At 38.7% G+C, this 23,803-nt stretch overlaps 1 protein-coding gene across 7 annotated transcripts in view; it reads right to left on the reverse strand.

Annotated features, from left to right (window-relative positions):
- FGD4 (FYVE, RhoGEF and PH domain containing 4) overlaps positions 1–20,365 on the reverse strand; it is a 253,013-nt gene extending 232,648 nt beyond the window's left edge. For 6 of the 7 annotated variants that reach the window (XR_011977110.1, XR_011977111.1, XR_011977108.1 and 3 more), the window contains exon 1: positions 19,608–20,365. Coding sequence is in view for 2 of the 7 variants with exons in the window: in XM_072654332.1 (XP_072510433.1) it covers positions 19,608–19,770 (163 nt within the window). In the remaining 5 variants the exon portion in view is untranslated. The remainder of the gene's footprint in view (positions 1–19,607) is intronic. The other variant, XM_072654338.1, reaches the window with a different exon arrangement.
- Positions 20,366–23,803: the final 3,438 nt, after the last annotated feature.

Raw genomic sequence — 23,803 nt, forward strand, 5'->3', positions numbered from 1 at the left:
GTAAGTGTGTAGTTTCTTCAGCTACTCCATCACTCAGCTGTTTCCCACTCTTCTTTTCCTGACTCTGTAGAAATAACCTCCTGGAAGAAAGTTTTTAAAATTGATTCTGATTTGAATTCCAAAATACGGTGCTTCAAGATTTTCATTTGCTTTTGCAAAAGTACAAAAAGACTTGTCGCTCAGGCTGAAAGGAGAGTAGGGGGTAGAAAGTGAGGGGAGAGCCAAGATGGTGGAGTAAAAAGCAGAGACTCACTTGAGTTCTCCCCAATACCATTACAAATACCTGTAAAAAAATGACTCTGAAGAAATACTACAGCAGTAAAACCCACAAAATGAAGATGAAAACAAATTACAAGACAAACTGAAAAGTCAACAAGAAAGGCCTGTTGCAACAGCCTTGGAAAGGAACACTGTTCAGTACAGACCATGAGGCCAGCAAATCTGGAGGAGGCTTCAAGGGACTAAATCACTGGCAACTACGGCAGTTTCCAGACTTCTCAACCCACAAACCCCAAAGTCAACTTAGCAGGTCAGTAAGAAAGGTCTGTCCAACCTTGGTGAGAGAGGAGTGCTGTCTGGCCCCAGGCCCAAGGCGGTGGCAGCAGCAGCCACGGAGGCAGGATTGTGTTGCCTACAGAGGGAATCCTCCTCACAGTTCCAAGGCAGAAAAAGGAGTGCTTGTGGTCACTCACAGACCAAAGCACAGACCGGGAGAAGAGTAAAGACCTCTCCTTTGATCATACTACCTTGGGAGAAGTGAAAATGTGTACAGCTCCCTAAAAGTATCTCTGAAAACAGCTGCAAAAAAAAGCTTGGAACAGTACACCCTCCACACAGCACCCTACCTTAATAAAGAGTTAAAAAGTCAAGTAATTGGGTGGGAAAATGAGCAAAAAGCAGATAAAAAAAATCAGACTATACAATCTCATTTTGGTGACAAAGGATGTGAAAATGTATAACCAGAAGAAAACAAAGTCAAAGCTCCTACAAAGTCTCCAAGAAAAACAGGAATTGGTCACAGACGATGGAAGAGCTCAAAAAAGATTTTGAAAATCAAGTAAGAGAAGTAGAGGACAAATTGGGAAGAGAAATGAGAGTGATGCAAGAAAATTGAGTCAACAGATTGGTAAAGGAGGCCACAAAAAATACCAAAGAACACCTTAAAAAATAGACTAACTCAAATGGCAAGAGGTCCAAAAATCCAATGAGGTGAAAAATATCTTAAAAAATAGAATGGGCCAAATGGAAAAAAGGAGGTCAAAAAGCTCAATGAAGAAAAACATTCCTTAAAAATTGGAATGGAGCAAATGGAAGTCAATAACTCTATGCGAAGTCAAGAAATTATAAAACAGAACCAAAAGAATGAAATAGAAGATGATGGTTAGAGTTGGGGCACATTTTAGGGTTAGGGTTAGGGGTTAGGGTTGTGAAATAACTCATTGGAAAAATAGATCCAGGAGAGGGAATTTTAGTATCAAAAACAGAACTCAGATATCATCTTTCAAGAAATTATCAAGGAAAACTACTCTGATACTGTATAACCAAAAGATCAAAGACATAGAAGTAGAAACAATCCACCAATCAACTTCAGAAAGATATCCTGAAAGGAAAATTCATAGGAATGTTATAGTCAAATTCCATAGTTTCCAAGTCAAGGAGAAAATATTTCAAGTCATTCAAGTATCATGGAACCACAGTGAGGTTAGCACAAGATAACATTTTCTGCACACATTCAATAAAACAGAGGACATTCCAGCATTCTTGATGAAAAGACTAGAGCTGAATAGAAAATCTGACTTTCAAATATAAGAATCAAACTTTTGTTTACTGACCCCAGAAAGAAAATGTGTCCCAGTGACTCCTTATAGGGGTATGGAGACAGCCACATAGAGACCTGAGAGGATATCCATAGGAAATAGATAGGTAAAGCAAAAAATCCTAGTCTTAATGCTCCAAGTACCCCCTTTCAAATCCTGACTGGCACCTGGACAACTCAGCAATCTGGCTGTGCCCAGGCCTGATTATCGATCGTGCCCAATATTAAATCACAGATCTACAGCCAGAGCACCAGACAGAAACAACATCTTGGTTTTCAAAGCCTTGGGTCTCCTCAGATGTTACCCAGAGTCTCATCTTGCCCCCAAAACAAAACCCCTCATCAGAGTAAAAATCACAATCCTTGAGAACCAGTGCTTCATTAGAAAGTAACAAAAGGTGTGTGGGCCTTCATACAAATCTCCTGGTTGCATTAATGGACAGGTCCATTAATAGATGGGAAAGGAAGATCAAGTTACATATTTGTCACATCATCAAAAGAAAATTTTAAACTTAAATTTCAACTAATTCCCAGTGGACAGTTATGTATGCATGAACACTTCCTTATTTGCCATATGAACACTGTACCAAAGCATCTTCTTCATTTCCCTTGGTTGCCCTGTACCTATCAACTGTGTGATGACACGATCAAGATGTAACGAACATTTGCATTCTTGCTTACAGATGCCAGGTTATTTGAAATCCATGATAACCAAGACATTGGCCTTAGGGGCCATTACAAATATTCAGCAAAAACAAACTTTATTCTCATTGAAGTATTAAGGATGTTTTCCTATTTAAACTTTTACTCCAGTGGATATTCAGATGAACTGAAATGTAACAAGTCTGTAAAATCAACTTAATGTGAAGTCTTATAGATAATAAATATATGAGTTTTTACTGTATGTTCCCATTTTAATAGAATGCAAACATAAGATATTTATAAATATTGTAGAATGAGTTTTAGCATTTTAAATTTAGACTTCAATTATAAGTAGACCACAAATTTATATTTTATAATTACATAATGTAAATCCTTAATTGGAGCTTTTAGGGCAGAAATTATTATAGTTCATATAAGCACTTTCTGGGGCCCTGTAATACATTTTCAGTTGTTTAGCATTCAGCATTTAAGTGGAAAAAATTTCTGGATCGATTGAACTAGTTAGGTGATCTTGGGATTGTTCTAACCTACAATCGCTATGATTGTTCCAACCCACAGGGGGAGTTTTGTTTCTAGAAGACTTTAATTTTGGAATCACTGTATCTGAATGATAAATTAACATGGTGTCATTAATACATTGACTTTTAAAGGATGAAAAAACTGATCTTATTCCCTAACTTTCCTCTGAGGCTTAAGAGTTCATCTAGGCTCAATCTGCTCAGCTCCTCATTATAAAACATCTAAGAGTGTAAATAATATGGAAAGCTAGACTAAATTCCTGTGAAAATTATATTATTTGTTCAGGAGAGAATTTGCTTCCTTAATCTTCATAACTACTTTTAGAAAACACTTTCTCCAATAACTATGTTTCTATACCAGAAGAAAAAAAGGCTTCTCAGCATTCTCTTCTCTTGTGTTTCTCAGACAGGAGACCAAACAACATGGTGTCTTATATCTTGCTTCCTTTCCCAAGATTTTTTTTTCCTCCAGTAATCAGAAAAAGGTTACTCTGACAACCACATGGATAGTTTATTTTGATTCATTCACTTGCCTTCCTCATCTTTTTTCCAAGACTCATTTAAAACATTTAACAGCTTTTTCCGGTTAACAGAAAGCTCTGCGTCAGTTTCAAGAACAGTCATTTTCTGAAGATCTAAAAGCGCTTCTGACCACAACAGGGCTGAATTTCTAAATGAACTGTTCAGTAGCTTTCTGCCAACTGCTGATCCAGACATAAAGAAAGGAATTTGAAGGCAGCACCTGAGGGAAGAAAATGTGGGCAATTACTAAGTAAATTTAATCTCCTTAAATTGTTAGGTGGCAATAGCAAGAGTAAAAAAAATGTGTGGAATCCTAGTTAAAATACTTCTGAAATGTTATTTTCAGCAGGGAAAAATCTCCATATCGACATAATGGAAGAAAATGTAAAAAATATATACCAATTCATAATCCAAATATGAGAGGAAATGAAATGACAGAAAAATAAATCCTTAAAGGAAAGAAAGACAGCAGAGACACTTTAGTTTGAACTTGCCACACTTTTTCTTCATCTAAGATGTGAGTTGTACAGTCCTGGATAGATTACTTGAAAACTCTTTGTTACTACAGTGCACATAAAATGAGTCTCAGAGAAACCACAAAGGCCAAGATTGAGAATAGAATCGTAATGAATAATATGGACTTACTACTTAAACTACTAAGGTACATGCAAGTTCTATCTTGGAAGCTATAAAATACTTTTTGCAGAAATAAAAAAGACATCCCTGGGAAGGAATCAATGTACAGACAAGACTGCCAATACTACCTTCTTTTTGGGGATAGGGGAAGGGAATAAACTATCAAGGCACATCAACACCTGTATTTCAACCTCGTACACTTCAATTATCTGGGACGTTTCATTTTAAATGTTATTTATATTCAAAGTCTGCAAAATAAATAAATTTAATATGAAGTTTTACAGTATAGTGAAGTATTCTTATAGAATCTCCCACAAAATCTGTAATGGTTTCTAACTAGAATTTTATCATTTTAAATTTGGAGTTTACCTAACTTGGAGAATCCATAATGATAAATTACAATTTTATATTTTGTAATTTACATAATAAATTCTAATTCAAAGCTTTTAGGGGCAAAGTTACCATCGAAGTTACTATAAGTGTCTTAAAAATCTACTAGATTAGTCGGAGTAGTAAAATAAATTGCCCTGAGGTTCTACAACACTTGCCCATGGTCACATTGGCATTATGTATGCATTAGAGGCATGATCTGAACCCCTATCTCCCTGACCCAAGTTTCTCTATCCAATACACATGACCAATACCTAACTTCTTTAGAGATTAGGCTCTGACAAATTAAGAACCATATAAAGGGAAAAGGCACTCAGTGTTACTAGAGCATAAACTATATTATACTACAAAGTCTTTATTACAAAAATTATTTATAAATGAACAAAAATAGAAAAAAATTCAGTGGAACTTTTTAGATAAGCAAGACCCTAGAAGCAGATGTGCCCAGCAGTCTAGTGTCTCATAAATCCCAAGAACACAAACTGCTGTGAAGACACTCTTAAAAATTCAGAAAAAAACAGCTGCAAAAAAAAACCCCTTAAAGTTTAGAAAAAGAAAAGAAAAATTTTAATGTGGGGTGACACCAGTAATTAAGATAGCATATCATATCTCAATGCATGGAAAAATCAAACAGTTTATGTGACATGGAATTTACTGAGAGTTGAGCCATCAGTTTTTCTAGCCTATAAACCAGAACCTCCTGTACAAGAATTGTTTTAAGACTTCTTGTCCCTGGAAAGTACCATGTCTATTCCCTTGCCTTCGCATGATAGAAGACATCTCAGCCCGAAAGGCCCATTCCCTCCAGAACCTTGATTTTGAAGAAGTGCCCAGGAGAGCCATACTTACTCCTTCACACCTGTGCCAGCTGGCCTTTCCAGAGTTACCCATGCCCACTATTCTTGTGTTCATCTTTCCCATTAGGAGGTAGTAGGTTCCTTGAGGGCAGTGGCTGTCTTTCCTTTTACATGTATTTATATTTCCAACCCTTAGCACAGTACCTGTCATTAGTGAGTGGCTCATACATATTTTACAGATTTGTGTACTAACAATCCTTGCTGAAATCCTCTTCTTCCTCTTAACAGTTCAATCACCTATTAAGTGTCTCATCTCATTTTTGTTCCAGTAACGAACTTAAAACTGCCAGTGGAATGAGCTAAAGTGGACCCACCCAGAACTTTATAATTAGTGAAGTGTTACAGAAAGGAAAGATATTAACCTCTTTAAAGTCTGCAGTACAGAGAGGCAGGTGACCCCAGATAGTGGAACTTCTGGTTAATGGCTGTAAGGACCACGGTTCCTTATCTGCACGTGGCCATTTAGCAAGGAGAAAACAGCACGTGGGCATGCTGTGTCCTTGAGAACTGTACTTGGAACATTTACAATGTTAATAAGGTTTTTAAATCTTCCAGCTTTGTTGGGCCTTCAACCTTTGTATTTAACAAGACTTTAAAATGTAGTAGGTAGGAGAGATGTATGTGGCATGACCTTCTTTAGGAAGGAAGTAGGAAGAACGACTATTCAGAGTTGCCAGAATGAACTAAATTTTGGGATGGAGGGGAGGGAGGGAATTAACATAATTTTATCCTCCCTAAAAAAGTCATTCAGAACAATGAATAGATTTAAATACCAGGTTCTCCAAGAGAGCTACAAAGTGGTCATCCAAACTTGTTAAAGACTTGATGAGGAGGGAATTCCCTATTTCCTGAGGCAGCTCATTCCATTTTGTGATACCTTTAAGTTTTTTCTTCTATCAAACAGAAATCCACTTCTCTAACTTCTACTAATGACCAGTTCTACTCTCTGAGGTTAAGTAGAACAAATCTAACACAATTTCTTTCCCAAACACTTTTTAGAGACAGGAAGACAACTAGACTGTAGTGAACAGATGGTAACACATATGCACAATATCACTCAGTCAACAACAAGGTTATTTCAGTGTTCACTATGTGCTAAGCACTATGCCCACACTGATACCCTTTGCAGCCTAGGGGTGAGGGACTAGACCTTGCAATATGCAATATGTAGATAATAGAACACTTATGACCTTGCCTGATTCCAGAGCTACAAACTGCCTGAAGTTGTTAAGAGGGCTATTGAAGACTTTTAATACACTGGTGCTATGCGGACACCCAAACTGCAATTCTTTTGCCTTCATTAAAGGTCCTGGTTTTTGCTACTTTTGTATCAGGTTGACAATTCTTTCTCATCTATAAGTATCTCTGGTGAACTCACCTTAAGTTCCCTTGTGTCTATATAAAGAGTCAATTATCTCCATTTTATAGAGTGAAGTTCCCCAGAACTTCACTTTTAGAACTGCCATTATTTTCCAGAAACCCTAGACCTAGAGCATGCAGAAGGCTCTAAATGGACAACTTGCCCTGGCTACAGTTGATATAATTTGTTACATGCATCCCTAACTGGACTCCCTGTGTGTCCTTGGGAGTCAAGACTGGAGTTAAGTCACTTTGGGCTAGGCTGAGAGACTGTTTGTCCAGCTGGGACCTGTTAGATAAGCACACCATCCTATCTTTTGTAGTCTAGCAGTTGGCAAGGGAAATGAATGAAGCTTTGGCCACATGCTCCTCCCCTTGGGGGTGGGCTTGGTGTTCTGCTTTCCCCACCCTTAATGTACACCCTTCCTTCTCTCCTGCACCACACCTCTTTGGGTGGAAACTTGTTTTTCTTCCTCATTCCTTTGTCCTATTGTTATAAAGACTTCTGTATGGATTGTGAACTTTGGGTTGCATATGCATGTTCATTTCTATAGTAATAAACCTTATTTTCCCGTACATTTCACGAAGTCATGATTGCCTCTTGACAAAGACAACGAAGGATCTAATATAGATTTCTGACTTTCCATTGTTCTATGATATGCTGCCTCCTAGTGTCTAAAAAAATAGATTAAGGCACTGTCCTTTCCTGTCTGACTGACTTCACCCACTAACTATGGTCACAAATAACAGTTCAAGGAGTCATTCCCATTTTCCACATATATAAAACTTGAAAAGAATCAAGGAAAAAAAAGAGAAGAGGCTAATCTTTTGAAAATAAAGTCTTAAACATGGATGTAACATTAATGCTGCTGAAAGCCATTAATTTTCAATCATGAGTAACCAATTCGGAGTGGGAAAATGATAGTCATTATAAATACTGTATACTGAAATTCAAATTTTACAACTTCAGTACTTTCCCAAATCCATCTCAGTGAGGGCACTCCCCTTACCACCATATACTGCTACTCCTTAGTAGAAGGCAATTACTCAAGTCAAGTGCTTACTATATGCAAGGCATTGTGCCAAGCACTGAGAAAACTAACACAGAAACAGCCTTGGCCCTCAAGAGCATCACATTCTATTGAGGGATGAGGAAGGGAGAAACATGCACACAAGTTAAAACAAAACATATACAATAATGGAAAATGAATTTCAAGAGACAAGGTGAGGAAGTACAGTATTCAAGGCATGAAAAAGGGCTAGAATTTGCAAAGAAAGGCAGAGACGGAATGCTGAACACAAAGAACAGAAGTAAGTTAATTTGGCTGGAATATGTAAATGGGATTAATGTGTAATAAGCCTGGAAAGGTATACTGGAGACAGACTGAAAAACCTTTAAATGCCAGACAGAAGGGTCTGTTTTATCCCAGAGGCAAGAAAGAACCATTTGAGTTTTCTGAGCAAGGGAATGATATAATCAGACCTGTGCTTCTGTAATGTCAAGGAAAATGAATGGACATAGGGGTGACTATTACAAGGCTACTCAAAAGCTCGGTAAGATGTGACAGGCCATGTGAGTGGAGGAAAAGAGATGTGAGTGATGCTATGGAAATATATTATCAAAAGAATTTGGCAATGATGTGTAAAGGGAAAAAAGACACCTAAGTGACTAGAAGGATAGTAGAGTCACCTTGAATTATGCTAAGAATGTGTTGAATGTGAGAAAGATATCCATCCCATCAAAGATGCTCAGAGGCATTCTTGAGAAAAACTAAGGAACTAAGAGCTGGATATAAACCTGGAAGAATCCGTGGGGGCTGTTGAGGCAGCCTAGATGTAGAGAGAGAAGATAATACAGGTTCAAGATAAAGCCTTGGTATACATCCTTGTTGGGAGGGAGAGAAGGTCCCCCGATTTGCTAGGTGGTGGATGACTTAGTAAAGGAGCCTGAGAACGACTAGCCAAGAGCATACCCTACTGACAAAGGTGAGGCTACTTTTTCCTCAAAAGTAACTGGAACTGTCCAAGATTTAATGGGCTAAGAGAATTAAAACTCTTGGTTCTTCTCAAGTACAAAAAAGATCAGGGACATGAGGAGTTCTTGACATTCCTTCTTGCTTTAACCAGTTTCTTAATTGGCATAATTTATTGTTGGCCAGCTCTTTGATCAAAATAAAAGAGATTACCTTATGAAAATGTTTTAGTGAAGTCAGCAAGAAAATTAAATACTACAAATGGAATGTTTTTAATAAATGACTCCTCAAAACTATCAAGTAACTTGGATTCTCTTAAAAGTGTAGGTAGAATTACCTCATCCATATGTGTCTTATCATTGTCTGTTTCTTTGTAAAATGTGGCAAAATCTTTGTCTCATGTCATGTTTGTAGATTCTGTTACCTTGAAAGATTTAAAATGTAGCCAGCCAGGAAAAACTTATAAGGGTTGTAAGCCAGAGAGTTTAGAACACTTGGAAAGATTGAAGCAATTGTCCCAATAAAGAGGACATCTCCCCCACTTCAGGGTTCCTGCAGGAGATTAGGCTTTAAGAGATAAAGGGAAAAAAATCTGTAAGATTTTCTTTTTGTCATTTCAGTTTGGGCCACATTGGAATTACAGAAATAAATCAAATTATCAAAAGTTTATCAAACTGCTAAAAACATCTTAGATGATTTCAGCAGAATACAGATAATAATCATTTTAAGACTGCAGAGAACGCCTGGAATTTGGTGTAATTGGAGGAACTCACTCCCTTCTGAAGTTTCGGCACTTAAATATTGTTTTTCCCTAAAGTTGGACAGTCTCATTGTTTTAGGGCAATGAAAGGAAGCAGTGAGTTAGAAAGTAATCCCAGAAAAAAAAAATTAGGCAAACAGTTTAGATTTTATAGCCACCTCTTGTTAACCCTGCCCTTGACCATGAAGATCTTATGTGACTTCTTCCCTCCCCCAGTTCAGAGAGCCTCTCCCTTGGGTCCTATTTAACCTCTCTCACCTCAAATCAGTTTTCTGAATACAGATGTTAATTTTAAAAAAATGCTTGAAATATGTAGGGAAACTTGAATAGGTTCCAGTTATAGAAATTTATTATTTGTCTAATGTGAAGTTATCTATTTGCCCCAGTTTCCTGATCTATGATAATCACTGTAAAGTGCTTATCACAGCACCTAGCATATGCTAAGCACTATCTTATGATTTCTTTAATTGAATGCAAATATTCCATTCCTGATAACTCTAAAAACGGCTTAAAATGCCAAACGTGGTAGTAAGATTATTGATTTTCATATGGGATAATATGGAAATGAAATTAACTGAATTGATACCATTTGAAGTTTTGTTTCATGTTTTAAATGAGGTTGTTACTGCTATATTTCTGAATTCTCTTGTGAAATCTTGGACCATTTTTAACAAAAATGATCTTAGGCAAAACATTTTCATCTAGATGCTGTTACACGTGAATTGGGCTTTTAAAAAGACGTGATAAAAACAACAGATATTGAAAACTGTTACATGTTACCTTTTAGGGAAACATTAATATTTGAAGCCTAAGTTTTAGTGAAATTTTCCTATTTAAGGTAAAAATTCTTGGGGCTATAATTTACTATTGTTTTGAGCTTTCCTTACTGGGATAGTCTGAACTGTCATGAAGACAAGAGTAGAAAATGATGAGTGTTGCAGTCTAGGAACCACTAAGGGTACATATCTATGCTTGGGAAGTTTTGGCATGACCGTGGCATGGCCTAAGTTAAGATGCTATTTCCTTTCTGAAAAGGAAATTTCCCCACTTGATTAAATTTTGACCTTTGCTTTGAACACCCTGTGACTATCAGAGATGACTCATGCATGGAATCAAAGTTAAGGAAGTTTTCTCCTGTTATTTAACTTTGTTATAACTATGTCCTTCCTCCTTTTATAGCAAATTTCTACAATAAAGTTTGATAAGTACAATACTAAATCCACCAAATAGATCAAGTTCATTTTATGGTGTGAAGATCATAGATTTTTAAAAGATTCTGATCAGGTATAGGATTTAAGAAGAGAAATAGAAAATGGCATAAAAACTAAAATTCTGTGATGTTTCAAAATGAGAACCAAATTTAAGTGGCTATACTAAATTTTATTACATCAGAATTAGCTAGGAACCTCCAGATTTGGAATCAAAGAAGCAGAGTTCATTCAGAGCTGTCCTGACAATGAAGTACATTAAAAAGTCATCCAGCAAAAGTGTCTCATTGCCAAACATCTTGACTTTTGTCTTCCACTGGACTTGTACAGATTCCATGAAATACTTCCTCACCCGAGTCAGATGTAAGCATGAGTCAAAAGACATGATCCACACCATTTTAGCATCCATAGCATTTTACCTCAAAATCTTGTGGCAACAGGCTACTGATAAAACTTCAGGTGCTGATGTACTGTAGTCATAGCCTTGTACATAGGAGGCCCAGGCCAAAGGATTATAGCAGAAATGAGACAGCAGTGAGATTCAGCAGCCCCTTTATCTGAGCAGGCTTCTGAAAGGACCGCACTGGATACCCTCCTTGTATGAGGAAGAAGCTAGAAAAAAAGCCCTAAATACTGTCTGTTTCACCTACACTAACCCTGGCCTGCTTACCACAGCAGGCAGGGATCCTACCCTGCAACATACACATACACACACACACACACACACACACACTACAAAAAGTTTTGCAAAGATGACTCCACTCACCTTCAGTACATGGAATGTGCATACACTTCTGGACAAGGTAAAATCTAGACCTTAAACGTGAACAGCTCATGTTGCTAGAGAACTTTACAGGTATGATATGAGCAGCCCTGAGTGAAACAAGGCTGGCAAATGAAGGCCTGCTCAGAGCTGGATACTTGTTTTTCTGAACAGCTGCAGTAATAAGGAGCACCATAAAGTTAAGTGTAGTTTCAAAAATCAAAGCTAATCTAGTCAACCAGCTTGTATTTCTCCCCAAAGGAGTGAACAGGCTAGTGATAATGATTCCCATTTTAAGTTAAGTACTGTGCCACCATCACCAGAGTACAAGGTCCACCATGACAATCAGGGATGAGGTAAAACATGTATGAAGACCTGGAGATCCTAATCAATGTGCCAAAAGATTAAAAGCCTTTTAAATAAAATGACAAAATTTTACAGAGTAGACACAGACTATCAAGAAATGGCAACAAGCCCCTGGAAGGAATGAAGTTAGCAACACTTAAGACTCATCACAACTCTCTTCAGTTTACCTAAAAGGCAATAAAACTTCAGGGATGCACCCTCACAGCAGACACTGGCATTTAATACAGTCTGTCACTATGAGAAGAGACAGAATGTGAACATAGCAAAGGAAGATACGTGGCTCTGAGTGCTGGATTGCTTATTGACTTCCATTTTCTCCTTCTCCAAGCTAAATATCCTTTCATCAAAAGTGGGGACCCCAAGGCAAGAATGCTACTAGAAAACTTGATGTCAACATATTAGGGAGCTTCTCCAAACAGAAACAATTGCTAACTTGGAGGGCAAGCTGAGCCAACACAGGGTTGGCAACAGCGAAGCCAACAAAATGAGTGGGCAGCTTTCAGATATTTGGCATGCAGCACTGCATTTACTAGTTTGGACCAGAACACTCAAAAACATCAAGATGGGTTTGATGAAAATGGGGAAATTGAGCAGCTGCTAAAGGAAAAATGAGAACCACACAGGGTTTAACCAAGATAGTTCACTGTCTCTGAAATGGAAGTGTTCAACTCCATCAAAAGTAAAGTGCAAGCAGAGCTTGGAGAGATGCAGGATTCTTAGCTCAGTAAAAGGCTGATGAAATTCAGTTTTATGCTGACATTAACAATCCAAAGTGCCTTTATGATGCCCTGACAGCTGTTTATGGGTCAAAGACCTATGGTACATCTCAACTGCTTAATGCTAACGAAGTAATAGTAAGGCTCCATGATAAAGAATTGATCCTGGACAGAAGGACTGAAAAATTCATAGTGTTCAACAGATCACCAATCAACACCCAAAATACTGATACTGCAGGTTGGTGATCACTTTCTAGAAGAACTTGCAACACTGAAGAGGCTTTGAATGCCATTAGGGCTCCTCTTGTGGCAAAGTGCAGATTCTATTCCAGCTGGAATTTACAAGGTAGGGGGGTCCACTGCTCATACAAAAGAGGACTGTAATTTTCCAGGTTATATGGTAAGAGCTTATTCCCCTTTACGAGTTCAAGAATGCCTCCAATGTCCCTCTCTCTAAAGGGAAAGGGAACAGATTGTCCTGATGTGACAATCACAGGAGGGTCTCTCTCAGCATTGCTGACAATCTTCTTGTCAAAGTCCTCTAATAGGCTTATCCTTCACCTGAAAGATGGTCATCTACCAAAGACCCAGGGTAGCTTCACAAAGGCCCAAGGAAGGGTCGATATGGTATTTGCTGCCTGGCAACTCCAGGAGAAATGCCAGTAGCAAGCAGAACAGCAGTCTGTATACAACATTCATTAATCTGACAAAGGTCTATGCTACCTTCAGTCAAGAGCGCATGGCAAAATGTGGATGCCCTGAAAAGTTCTCAGAATTGTACATGAGTTCCATGATGGTATACATGCCTTGGTTCTGGGGGCAGGGGAAATGGAAAAATGGTCTCCAGTCACCAGTGGAATCAAGCAGGCTCATGTGTTTGCTACCATGTTTTGTTTTTTTTTTTAGCATGATGCTTTCACTAATGTCAAAAAGGTTAATGAAAAAGTATCAAGGTCAGCTACTGCACTGATAAATTATTTAATTTGAATAGGCTACAAAAGCCAAGACTAAAATGAAAGGAGACATGGTATGTGGCTTTTCAGATGATTATGCATTCAAAGCAGCCTCTGAGACTGAAACACAATAAAGAAAGTATGGATAGCTTCTTTGCTCCTTGTGCTAATTTTGGCCCAACAATTAAGAAAGCACAGGTTCACCACCAGGGATATACACATGAATGGTAAGGTTGATACGTGCATTGACAGAGCTGTTAAGACTGACTACCAAACCAAAGGTCTACAAAGCCATTATGCTGACCTCATTGTTGTATGTCTGTGAAACCTGTACCATATATGAGGGCTTCATGCCAGTACTGAATACTGAGGTCCTTTCCTCAAGCTGAGCTGCCAAGCATTCAAATTCCACTACTTTACAGAGAGCTCACACAAGGGAAACCCTCATAGGAAGGTCAGAAGATGTTGATATACAAGGACATTCTCAAGGTCTCTCAGAACTTTGGAATCAATTGTGAAACATGGGAGACACTGGCACAAGACTACCCAGCCTGGCATGACTGCATCAAAGATGGTGTTGTGTTCTATGAGCAAAGTAGAATTGCAGTAGCTCAAAAGCAACTGAGATATCTACACTCCAGATGTTCATATGAACTATTTGTTACCAATCTTTGGTACACCGTCAGAGCTCATATTGGTGTGACGTAGTGATGTCATTTTGGCCTGCTCTGAGCACAAAGGACAACAACCAACCAACATTTCAGAAGCACTTCTGGACAGGCATATGCCTTTAATATTGATAAAGTTTGGTATGTGATCTCAAGAGAAATGTTATTCTAACATTCTGCATTTATCTAACAGGAAGAACTCATTTCAAGCTGGCATTTTATTAAATTATAAGGCAATTTTCTTTTAGAATATTTTCATCTCCAAATGTCTCCTTTCACTCCCCCTCCCCAGAGATCACTCCTCTATAATATTTAAATAGTTCAACAAAACCAACCATATCTGATGACATATGCGATATTCTACACCCATATCCCCCCCCAATCTGTGCAATGAAAAGAGAAAGTTGGAGTTTAATAAAACCCAGAAAGCCCATTAACACTTTTGGCCACCATATCAAGTTGCTGACTCATATTCAATAAATTTAAGTTATCACTGAGTCAGCCAAGAATACCGAGTTCAATAATATTCCAAGATATGGATTACCCACTGTCTAGTTATTTTCTTATCAAAGAATTTCTTTCCAAATTCACAAGTCCATTTTTAAAATCCAAATGTTGTACATTTCTCCCTTTAAAATTTCATTACAAAACTTGGCCCAGTATCCTAGTTTGTGAAGATATTTTGGAATCCTGTCTGTCATTCAGAGTTTTCTTTTTTTCTTCTACATTTCTTCATGCCTTACAACACCTAACCCTATTTTTCATTCTCACTGATTTATGTTCCCTGTATTTCATTCTTCTTTCCCAGGCTATCACCCTTGCGTTGGCTACAATCTCTTCCCTTCCCTTGCCTAACAAGACCCCTTGGTAAATCAATTCAGTCCTGCACTATTTTTACACTCAAATTCTTTAGTCCTTTTCCCTAAAGCCAATAATGTCTCACCAAATCCCAACTTTGAATTATTCTCACCATCTACCTCCCTCACCCTACTCAGGTACTGCTAAATGGAGGTGCAGAAAAAAAAACACAGTGGTTGGCACCCCAATAAGTATTCCCCCTCTCCAACACATTATGGTTTGGGCTATATTTTTTCCCCTGCAAGGCAACAGAACTGTTTACAGGATTTGGCTTAACTTAGGGACTAAAGCTATTCCTCTCTTTCAAGTAAGTTCCTGGTAAACTATTGCTATATTGATGTGGTCACATAAGGTCATAAAATTAGAAAAAAAATCACTAACCTTCCACATCCCACTGACCATAACAGTATCTGTTCCAAATCTTTTTATCCCTTGCAGCTTCCCCCATATGCAATAGGCCCACTGTCTCATCAAGATTTCCTCCTCCCCTCTATTCCTCCAATCAGTCATATCTACAATATGAAGAACTTTGAAAAATCTATGAAAAGGCAAATCATTCCCCAATTAATAAATGGTCAAAGGCAATTTTGATGAATAGGCAATTTTTAGAAAGAAATCAAAACAACTTAGTCATATGGAAATTGTTATTCATTAGTTAAAAACAACCTTGAGATATCATTTTACACCTATTGGATTGGCTAAAATGATTGAAGGGGAAAGTGACAAATGTTAGTGGGGGGAATGTGGGAAAATTGTGACACTAATTCACTGTTGGTCGAATTGTGAACTGATCCTAGCACTTAAAGCAATCTGGAATTATGTCCAAACAGTTAATGACTGCTCTTTGACACAGGAATACCACTACTAGGTCTATTTTCAAAGATAATTAGAGAAAAAGGAAAACAATCTATATGTTCCAGAATATTTATAGCAGCTTTCTTTGTAGTGGATGGAAATTGCAGGGATGCCCATCAGTCAGGGAATAGTTAAACAAATTGTGGTTTATGATTGTGATAGAATATTTATGTGCTAAAAGCAATGATAAGGTCAAAGGTCTTAGAAAAAGATCTGTAGTAGATTTGTATCAAATAATGAAGAGCAAAATGAGCAGAGCCAAGAACATATTGTATACAGTAACAATAATTTCTGATATTGTTTTAACAATTTTGAGAGACTAAGTCATTTTGACTATTACAAAATACCCAGATTAACCATAAAGGACATCATGAAGGAAGACATTATCTGCATATATGGAAATATAAGTGTGTGTGTATATATATATGCATATACACATATATGATTTCACATACATATATTCAATTCTGTCTAATGTTAGCCATTTCTAGGGTAGGGGGTGGGGGAAATGATAAAAGGGGGAAAAATTACATAACCTCATGTTTAACAGGAATACCAAGTTGTACAATTCCTTTTATACTATGTTACTGAAATGCTTGTTTTAGTTCTATATAAAGTTGGAATGGACTTTACAGGTCAAGTAAGACCAACTCTCTCATTCTAAGAGGCAACTCAAGCACAGAGAGGATAAGGGACCTGTGAAGGGTCACACAGACAGGTGTCTGTGGTAGGATTAGAATTAGGGTCTTCCAGTCTCCAAGCCCAACATTCTACCCACTGTACCATCTAGCCATCTCCTACACATGTACCTCACTGTACTGTATTATCGCTGTGCTGTCTGAAGCTCCTCTTTCCATGCTTGCGTGTACCATGGTAGAGTACACACAGGCTTCTGAGATTCCATGTTTCATGCCAACTCTTCTTGCTATACATTACTAAAAACTAATCAAGCCTACTGGCTTATTTATTAACAGAGACGACACTGTTTAAGATCCATGATTAGTTACCCCTAGAACCTGAGAATAATAGCCACTCTCTGGAGACCCAATCTGTGAGTCTGAGCAGCCCTAGAGGGAGTATTATATATGCACATAGACACTCTCAAATGATGCAAATATCATTTATATACAGATAGACAAAACACAAATGAGAAAAACAATTGACATGTGCTGACAGGCAATACTCTTAAGAGAATGATGAATGGGAATTCAAAGAAACACTTCCTTTACTACTTCTTTCACTTTCTTTCTTGGAGCACTCATCTACTTCCACGGTAAAAAAAAATATCCCTTCTTGACCATGACTCCTACATCTCCATCTCAAATTCCTACCCAGTGGATGGCTACAAAATATACAACTGACACCTCAAAGTTAATATTTCAAATACTGAACAAATTATCTTTTCCAGTGACCTGTTCCTCTTCTGAGGTTCACTAGTACCATCATCCTTCCTAGTAATTATACTCAAAACTTTCAAGGCAATGTGGTATTGTGGAAAAGGTGCTCAAGGAGAGACCTACATTCAACCATTACTTGTGCTCCTATAGACCAGCTTTATCTGTAAAAGAATCTTCATAATACCAGCCCTATCTATAGTACAACAATGGTAGTGAGGAAATTGACAATAAGCTTTGCTTTAAAGGGATATAAATGTAAGCTACCATCATCTTTTTCATAACTCTCAATCCTTTCTCTTCAATAAAAGATGACCAAGTTCTGTTGATTCTACCTTTAACTCCTGTGTCTGACCTCCTTTTAATCACTCCAAGACTCCAGTTTCCTATCTTTTCTCCAGACTAATACAATCAGTTCCTAACAGGGCTCTCCACTCTCTAATCAATCCTAAATTTGTCTCCTATTAAGCCAGGCATTAAGAAATTAGCAAAAATGTAAAACAATTCCATTATTCCACAACTGCTTTAGAAGAGTTTTTCCACAAAAAAAAAAAATGTTTATGTTATCATATAATGATTTTAATGAACACATTTTTTTAAATTTCAGTTTAATTTCTGATATAGTAAATATCAATAGATATAACCCACATAAACAAAAGCTCTCTGGGTACTCAAGTTGAGACCAAAATTTTGAGAACTCCTACTCTACAATCTCAGTCTCACTCACCCCATCAGTCCTGTGGGTTTATCGACTCCCTAGCACTTCCATCCCCCCCTTAGTTTTCCCAGTCCCCAGAACCTGCCACAAGTGTCTATTAGATATTTCAAACAAATATCCCATGAATATCTTAAAAAACAGAGCAAAAACAATTTATCATCTTTTCCCCTCAAACCCATTCCTCTTCTAAACTTGTCAAAAAAACAAACAAAACACTGGAGAATAGAATTCCATAAAAATCAAGTCAGGAAAACTAGAATATAGTAGAATTACTGTATTTAATTGTAAATCAATCAAGCATTTATTAAAACAAGCCCCTACTATGGGAGGCACTGTGCTAAATCATCTAAAAACTAGGAAGTAAAAATTAACCTTTGGATCAGCTGTTGAACCTAAAAATTTGTTAGTGAAAGCAATTACTAGAAACCAAGGGAAAGATTTAATTGTTACAGAAAGATAGGAAGATTTTCCAAGAAAAAAAATACAAAGAGAACAGGTGCTAGGAGGGGAGAAAACTCAAATCTCTGCTACATTCTTCATCATTTTTTCAGTGGTGTCTGATTCTTCCCGATTCCATTTGGAGTTTTCTTGACAAAGATATTAGAGTAGTTTGCCATTTGCTTCTCTAGCTCATTTTACGAGAAAACTAAGATAATGCAGGGTTAAAGTCACTTAGTGAGGGATTCACACAGCTAGTGTCCCAGACCAGATTTCAGCTACCTAGGGGCTCTTCACCATCATAGTATCATAAAATGTCAGACCTAGAAATGACTTTGGAGATCACCTCCAACCCCTTAATTTTTCTTGTGTTTTCACATCCTAACTTCTTCTGCATTTCTGTCTTCTCTGTGCCATAAATTGGGAAAAGTCTCGAAGATGAAAACGAAGAGGAAAATTAAAAATAAAACCGTTCCAACATTTATTTTACCAAGTTACAAGAGATTTGCTGAATTGATGAATGCTCCTCTCCTGAAACAAGAGATGACCTATAAAGCTGTTTTACAAGGATACCTCACCTTTACTACCACAAGTTTCTTAAAAACTAAAAGGCCTGATTTTAACCATGATTTCAGTTTTAAATCTGGTAATGCTTTGGAAGGACTCAGAGCTCTTCACACATGCTGCTCGTTAACGCGGTCAGATCTACCTGAGAACGGGCAGAAGCACCTTGGCCACGGCCAACCGAGCCCTTAAGCGAAAGGTCTAGAGAAACAGGTCTAGAGAAACAGACTCTGTTCTCCCGCATTACGATATGTTTTCACTCAAGTTTTTTGCCCTTCAAGTTATACAGTATACTTCCGGGACGGATTTTCTAAATGACCTTCCCAGGGACGCGCTACGGTAGGATTCTGTGCAATGTCCTTTGTGGAAAAGGCAGGTAGGGAGGCGAGGGGGCCGCTCTCTGAAGCAGCAAAGCACGCGAAAGGCTTAGAGTTCACCTTCTGAAGGTTCACCTCCACCCCCACCCCCCATACACACACAGACACACACACACAGATACAGATACAGACACACACACACACACACACACACACACACACACACACACAGACACGCACACACAGATACAGACAAGCACACACACGCACGCACCGGGCAGAGGGCTCAGCTTACCTGTTGCGTCCTTGGGCACACTGTCGGAGGCAGCCAAGGAGATCGGCCTTGAGAGGCCGGTGGGTCGGCTCCAGGGGCGGGGGGCCGCGGTCAGCAGGCAGGACTGGTTGGGCTTCCGCCTGATTGCCACCCGCCTGAAGATGGTGCCGTCTTCCGCACTCATCCTACTGCCCTTTGGATTCGTTCTCCTTGTTTCTGCCCCCCCTAGTCCCTAGCTACATGCTATCCTTCCCGTCTCTCTACAGGAGGAGATTTCCTTTCCTTATTTTTGCTGGCTACGTGGACTCTTTATCTCATGATGGACACTACTGCAGATAAGCACAGGACCCCTGACTCCTACTGAGGGTCAGAATGTCGGCATGGCCAGCCTTATCTGCACACTCCCTTCCTCCCTCCCTCTCTTCTTCCCTGGGAGCGTGCAGGAAGCTCCGGGAACAGAGACGCGCTGCCGCAGCCCAGCTTTGGCTCCCAACGCCTTCTGCAGCCGCTGCGGCTGCCGCAGTGGCCGTGTCCGCTTCCAGGCTACAGCCCTAAAGTCCGCTGGCGTCCTCCCGCTGCTGCCGGGCAGGGAGCCCCAGCACCCTTTCTACTTTCTGCCTTTCTCTTTTTTAGGAAAGAGCAGCCAGCCGACAGAGGGCAAAAGATCCGGTCTATTTGAAGTGTCCCCCCAAAGTCCTGCTTCCACCGGAGCCAGGAATTCTTGAAACTGCAAGATGGTTCCAGAGCGAGTAGCTCAAGTTCCTTCTTCCCCTACACTTGCCTAGCCCCGCCTCAGTATCTCCCATTTGCCCAGCTGACCAGCAGGTAACACCTATTAGCTTCTCACCTGTTTCACAGAAACCAGTAAGATCGTATAGAGCTGAGAGAACTTCGGAGGAAATTCTTTCCTTAACAATTTCTTGAGCATCAAATCATCTGTAAAGATTCAGGATAAAAAAGAAATGTTACAGTTTGGACCCTTTACAAATAAAAATGGTGCCCAGCGATTTAAGGAATGAATACTGCACAAATTCTTAAAGGGCTCCCTTTTAACAGTTACTTCTTAGGCTCTTTTTAATGATTCAGTTCATTTATTGAGTGAAAATCATGCCTTTAAAAATAATTACAAAGTATTACACGCTCCTCATTTTTTCATTGGGAAATTGGAGGGTAGAAAAGTTTAAAAGAAATAGTATAAAGATAGATTGAGACAGAATAAAAAATAAGATCTTTAATATTTTTCCCTCACCTTTCTCTTAGTTGTTTGCAGCTCTATAGGAACATAAGTATACTTGACCTAGAAGTAATGGAATATTTGGAGCTGGTGAGGCTTACGGGTTCTGGAACCCGGAAATATCAACACACTGGATCCTACCCTAATTCAACTCAAGCCTTCTTTCAGCTAAAGAAAAACAAAGTTTATTAGAAATCTGCCATATTTGCCAGACTCTTAACAAACTTCAGCATTAGCCAAACTCTGAAGGAATCTGAGGATTTGTGAGCCTATATTGACAAGCAGGTCAGATAAAAATCAAAGCCTTGGGATGAAGGCAAGATTGAATCTGAGAACCTTGTCTGAGGAAAGATGGATCTTACATACAGAAAGACTGAGGGAGGGATCCAGGGGTGGTCAAGTAGTCTGGGGGTGATCAGAGGAGGGGTTTAGGGAGGGTCTTGGTGGGAGTAGCCAATAGCTGGGGTGGCTATAGATCAGACATCCAGAACCAAGACAGAGATTAAGGGTGGGATGCAGCTGGGGGCAATCAGGAGGTAACAGATATTTGGACATAGCAATAATGAAAGGCTTATGGTCTCAGGCGACTGCCATATCAAATGAGAAGATCCGAGGAGGGTTCCAGGGGGTTCCCATAGCCAATACCCCATCAGGGCTGCATTTCCATTTTTCATATTAACCAAACTTCTTCAGTTTTCTCTTTCAGAATTCCTCCCATAAATCCAAAAACATTACTCATGCACATCTCACAAGCTCTAATAGAGGTTAAATTAAAATACATCAGTTTTCAAGGGTTGAAGTTATTCAACTAAAGACTCACCAGGACGCACTGAAATTGCAGCACCAAGATTATAGGCCTCCCCTCAGACTCATGCCCTTGGTCTTTGAATAAGTCCTCAAAGAGCGTGCAGAAACTTGCCTTAGACCCTAGACTTGGCTTTTAAAAAGATTAGTACTCCCTCAAATCATATTCAGGAACAAAATTTTAACTATAATCATAATCCTTTTCCTAGGAGTGTTTCAGGGAAGCATAACTTTGGACCACAGAGGTCTCTGTCTAGGCCTCACAGGCATTATTGAAATAAAATTAAGTCAACAAGCATTTATTTATTTATTAAGACTGTTAACCTGAAAACTTTGTTAAGAAAAGGCAACAGGCTAATGCATACATTTTATGATTTAATTAATTAATTGATCAATTCTCTATTAAAGACAACGGTAACATAATGCATTATGGAGCCAGAAATGTTCTGGCTACCCAGTGCAGAAATCTTCTGGCTTATATACATTTTGCCATGAGAAAGGAACTCTCCTAGTTGAACAAATCATAAATTTAGTAAGACAAGACAATTAACAAAGTAATGTTGGTCAGGCCTTGGGATTCCAGCTGGGTAAACACATGTCTCGGTGATAAAGAAGGAAATCCCACCACTAGTAAGTGGCAGGCTTCCTGCCCTAAACAGATAACTGACACAGGAAAGGGTAAACAAAGTTCAATAGAAATTACGACCTAAGATGTCTGTGTTTTTCTTTACCATTAACATGCCATAACATAGTATGTGTCTATAGATAACAAGATATAAGGAAAGTCCCATTATTCAAGATAGTGTCTTAGGTTAAAGGTCTCCTAAGGAGCGTAGAGTCAGCCTTGGCTGGCTTTTGCTGACATAGGAAGAGGTATTCTCTGAGTTTGCTTCAGAGAGAACAAAGAGATTATTCCAAAATTTTATATTAAACATTATCAAGACCTACTGTGTGTCAGGCACTATTCTAAATGATGGGGATACAAAGAAAGACCAAAACCCCTTCCAAAAAAAAAAAACCAGTACCTGTTCTCAATGTAAGAAATAAAGATCTTACCAAGAACTCCAAAAACAAACTAGTGAATACAAGAAAATGGATCCAGGTGTCTAAAATTAATAGGCACTCCCTGCTATGTGGAAAATACAATCATTAACAGCCTCTCTGAGAAGACATACAGACCCTCCCTCCCTCTACCTGAGTCTCAGTCCCAGGTTGACATTTCCTATTTCCCTCATTTTGGATGCAGTATTTTTCTTAATACATTCTAGAATAATCCTCTTTCTCTGGATGTCTAGTCATTCAGATTTACAATTTCAATAGCATGAGAAAGGTTTTTTTCTTGCAAAAGAGAGATGACAAAAAGTCTGAGAAGAGGATTCGGCTCAAGATACCCACAACAAAGGTCCCATTATCTGAGCCAGACTCTTGAGTTAATGGATCTCATTGTTAAGGGAGCTTCACCTGGCTGGGCAGTTTTTTTTACACAGTTAAAAGGCATTCTCAGAGAACAAAGAAAAAGGGAACCAGATTTATTTTTTTTCCCTTGGCAATTCATTCATTTATTTATTTTAGTTTGTAGCATTCATTTCCACAAGATTTTGAGTTCCAAATTTTCCCCCGTCACTCCCCTCCTCCCACCCCAAGACACCATGCATTCTGATTACCCCTTCCCCTAATCTGCCCTCCCTTCTATCACATCCCTCCCTTCCCTAATTCCCCTCTTCCCTCTTTTCTTATAAGGCAAGATAGATTTCTATACCCCACTACCTGTATTCCTTATTTCCCAGTTGCATGCAAAATCCATTCTCCGCATTTGTTCCTAAAACGTTGAGTTCCAACTTCTCTCCCTTCTTCCCTCCCCACCCATCCCCACTGAGAAGGTAAGCCATTCAATATAGGCTATACCTGTGTAGTTATGCAAAAGACTTCCATAATAGTCATGTTGTGAAAGGCTAACTATATTTCCCTCCACTCTATCCTGTCCCCCATTTATTCTATTCTCTCTTTTGACCTTGTCCCTCCCCAAAAGTGTTTACTTCTAATTACTCCTTCTTCCCATTTGCCCTCCCTTCTATCATCCCCCACCCCACTTATCCCCTTCTCCCCTACTTTCCTGTAGTGTAAGATAGATTTTCAAACCAAAATTGAGTGTGCATGTTATTCCCTCCTTAAGACAAAT

Source organism: Notamacropus eugenii, chromosome 3 (genome assembly GCF_028372415.1).
Source record: "Notamacropus eugenii isolate mMacEug1 chromosome 3, mMacEug1.pri_v2, whole genome shotgun sequence".
In the NCBI taxonomy this organism is placed as follows: domain Eukaryota; kingdom Metazoa; phylum Chordata; class Mammalia; order Diprotodontia; family Macropodidae; genus Notamacropus; species Notamacropus eugenii.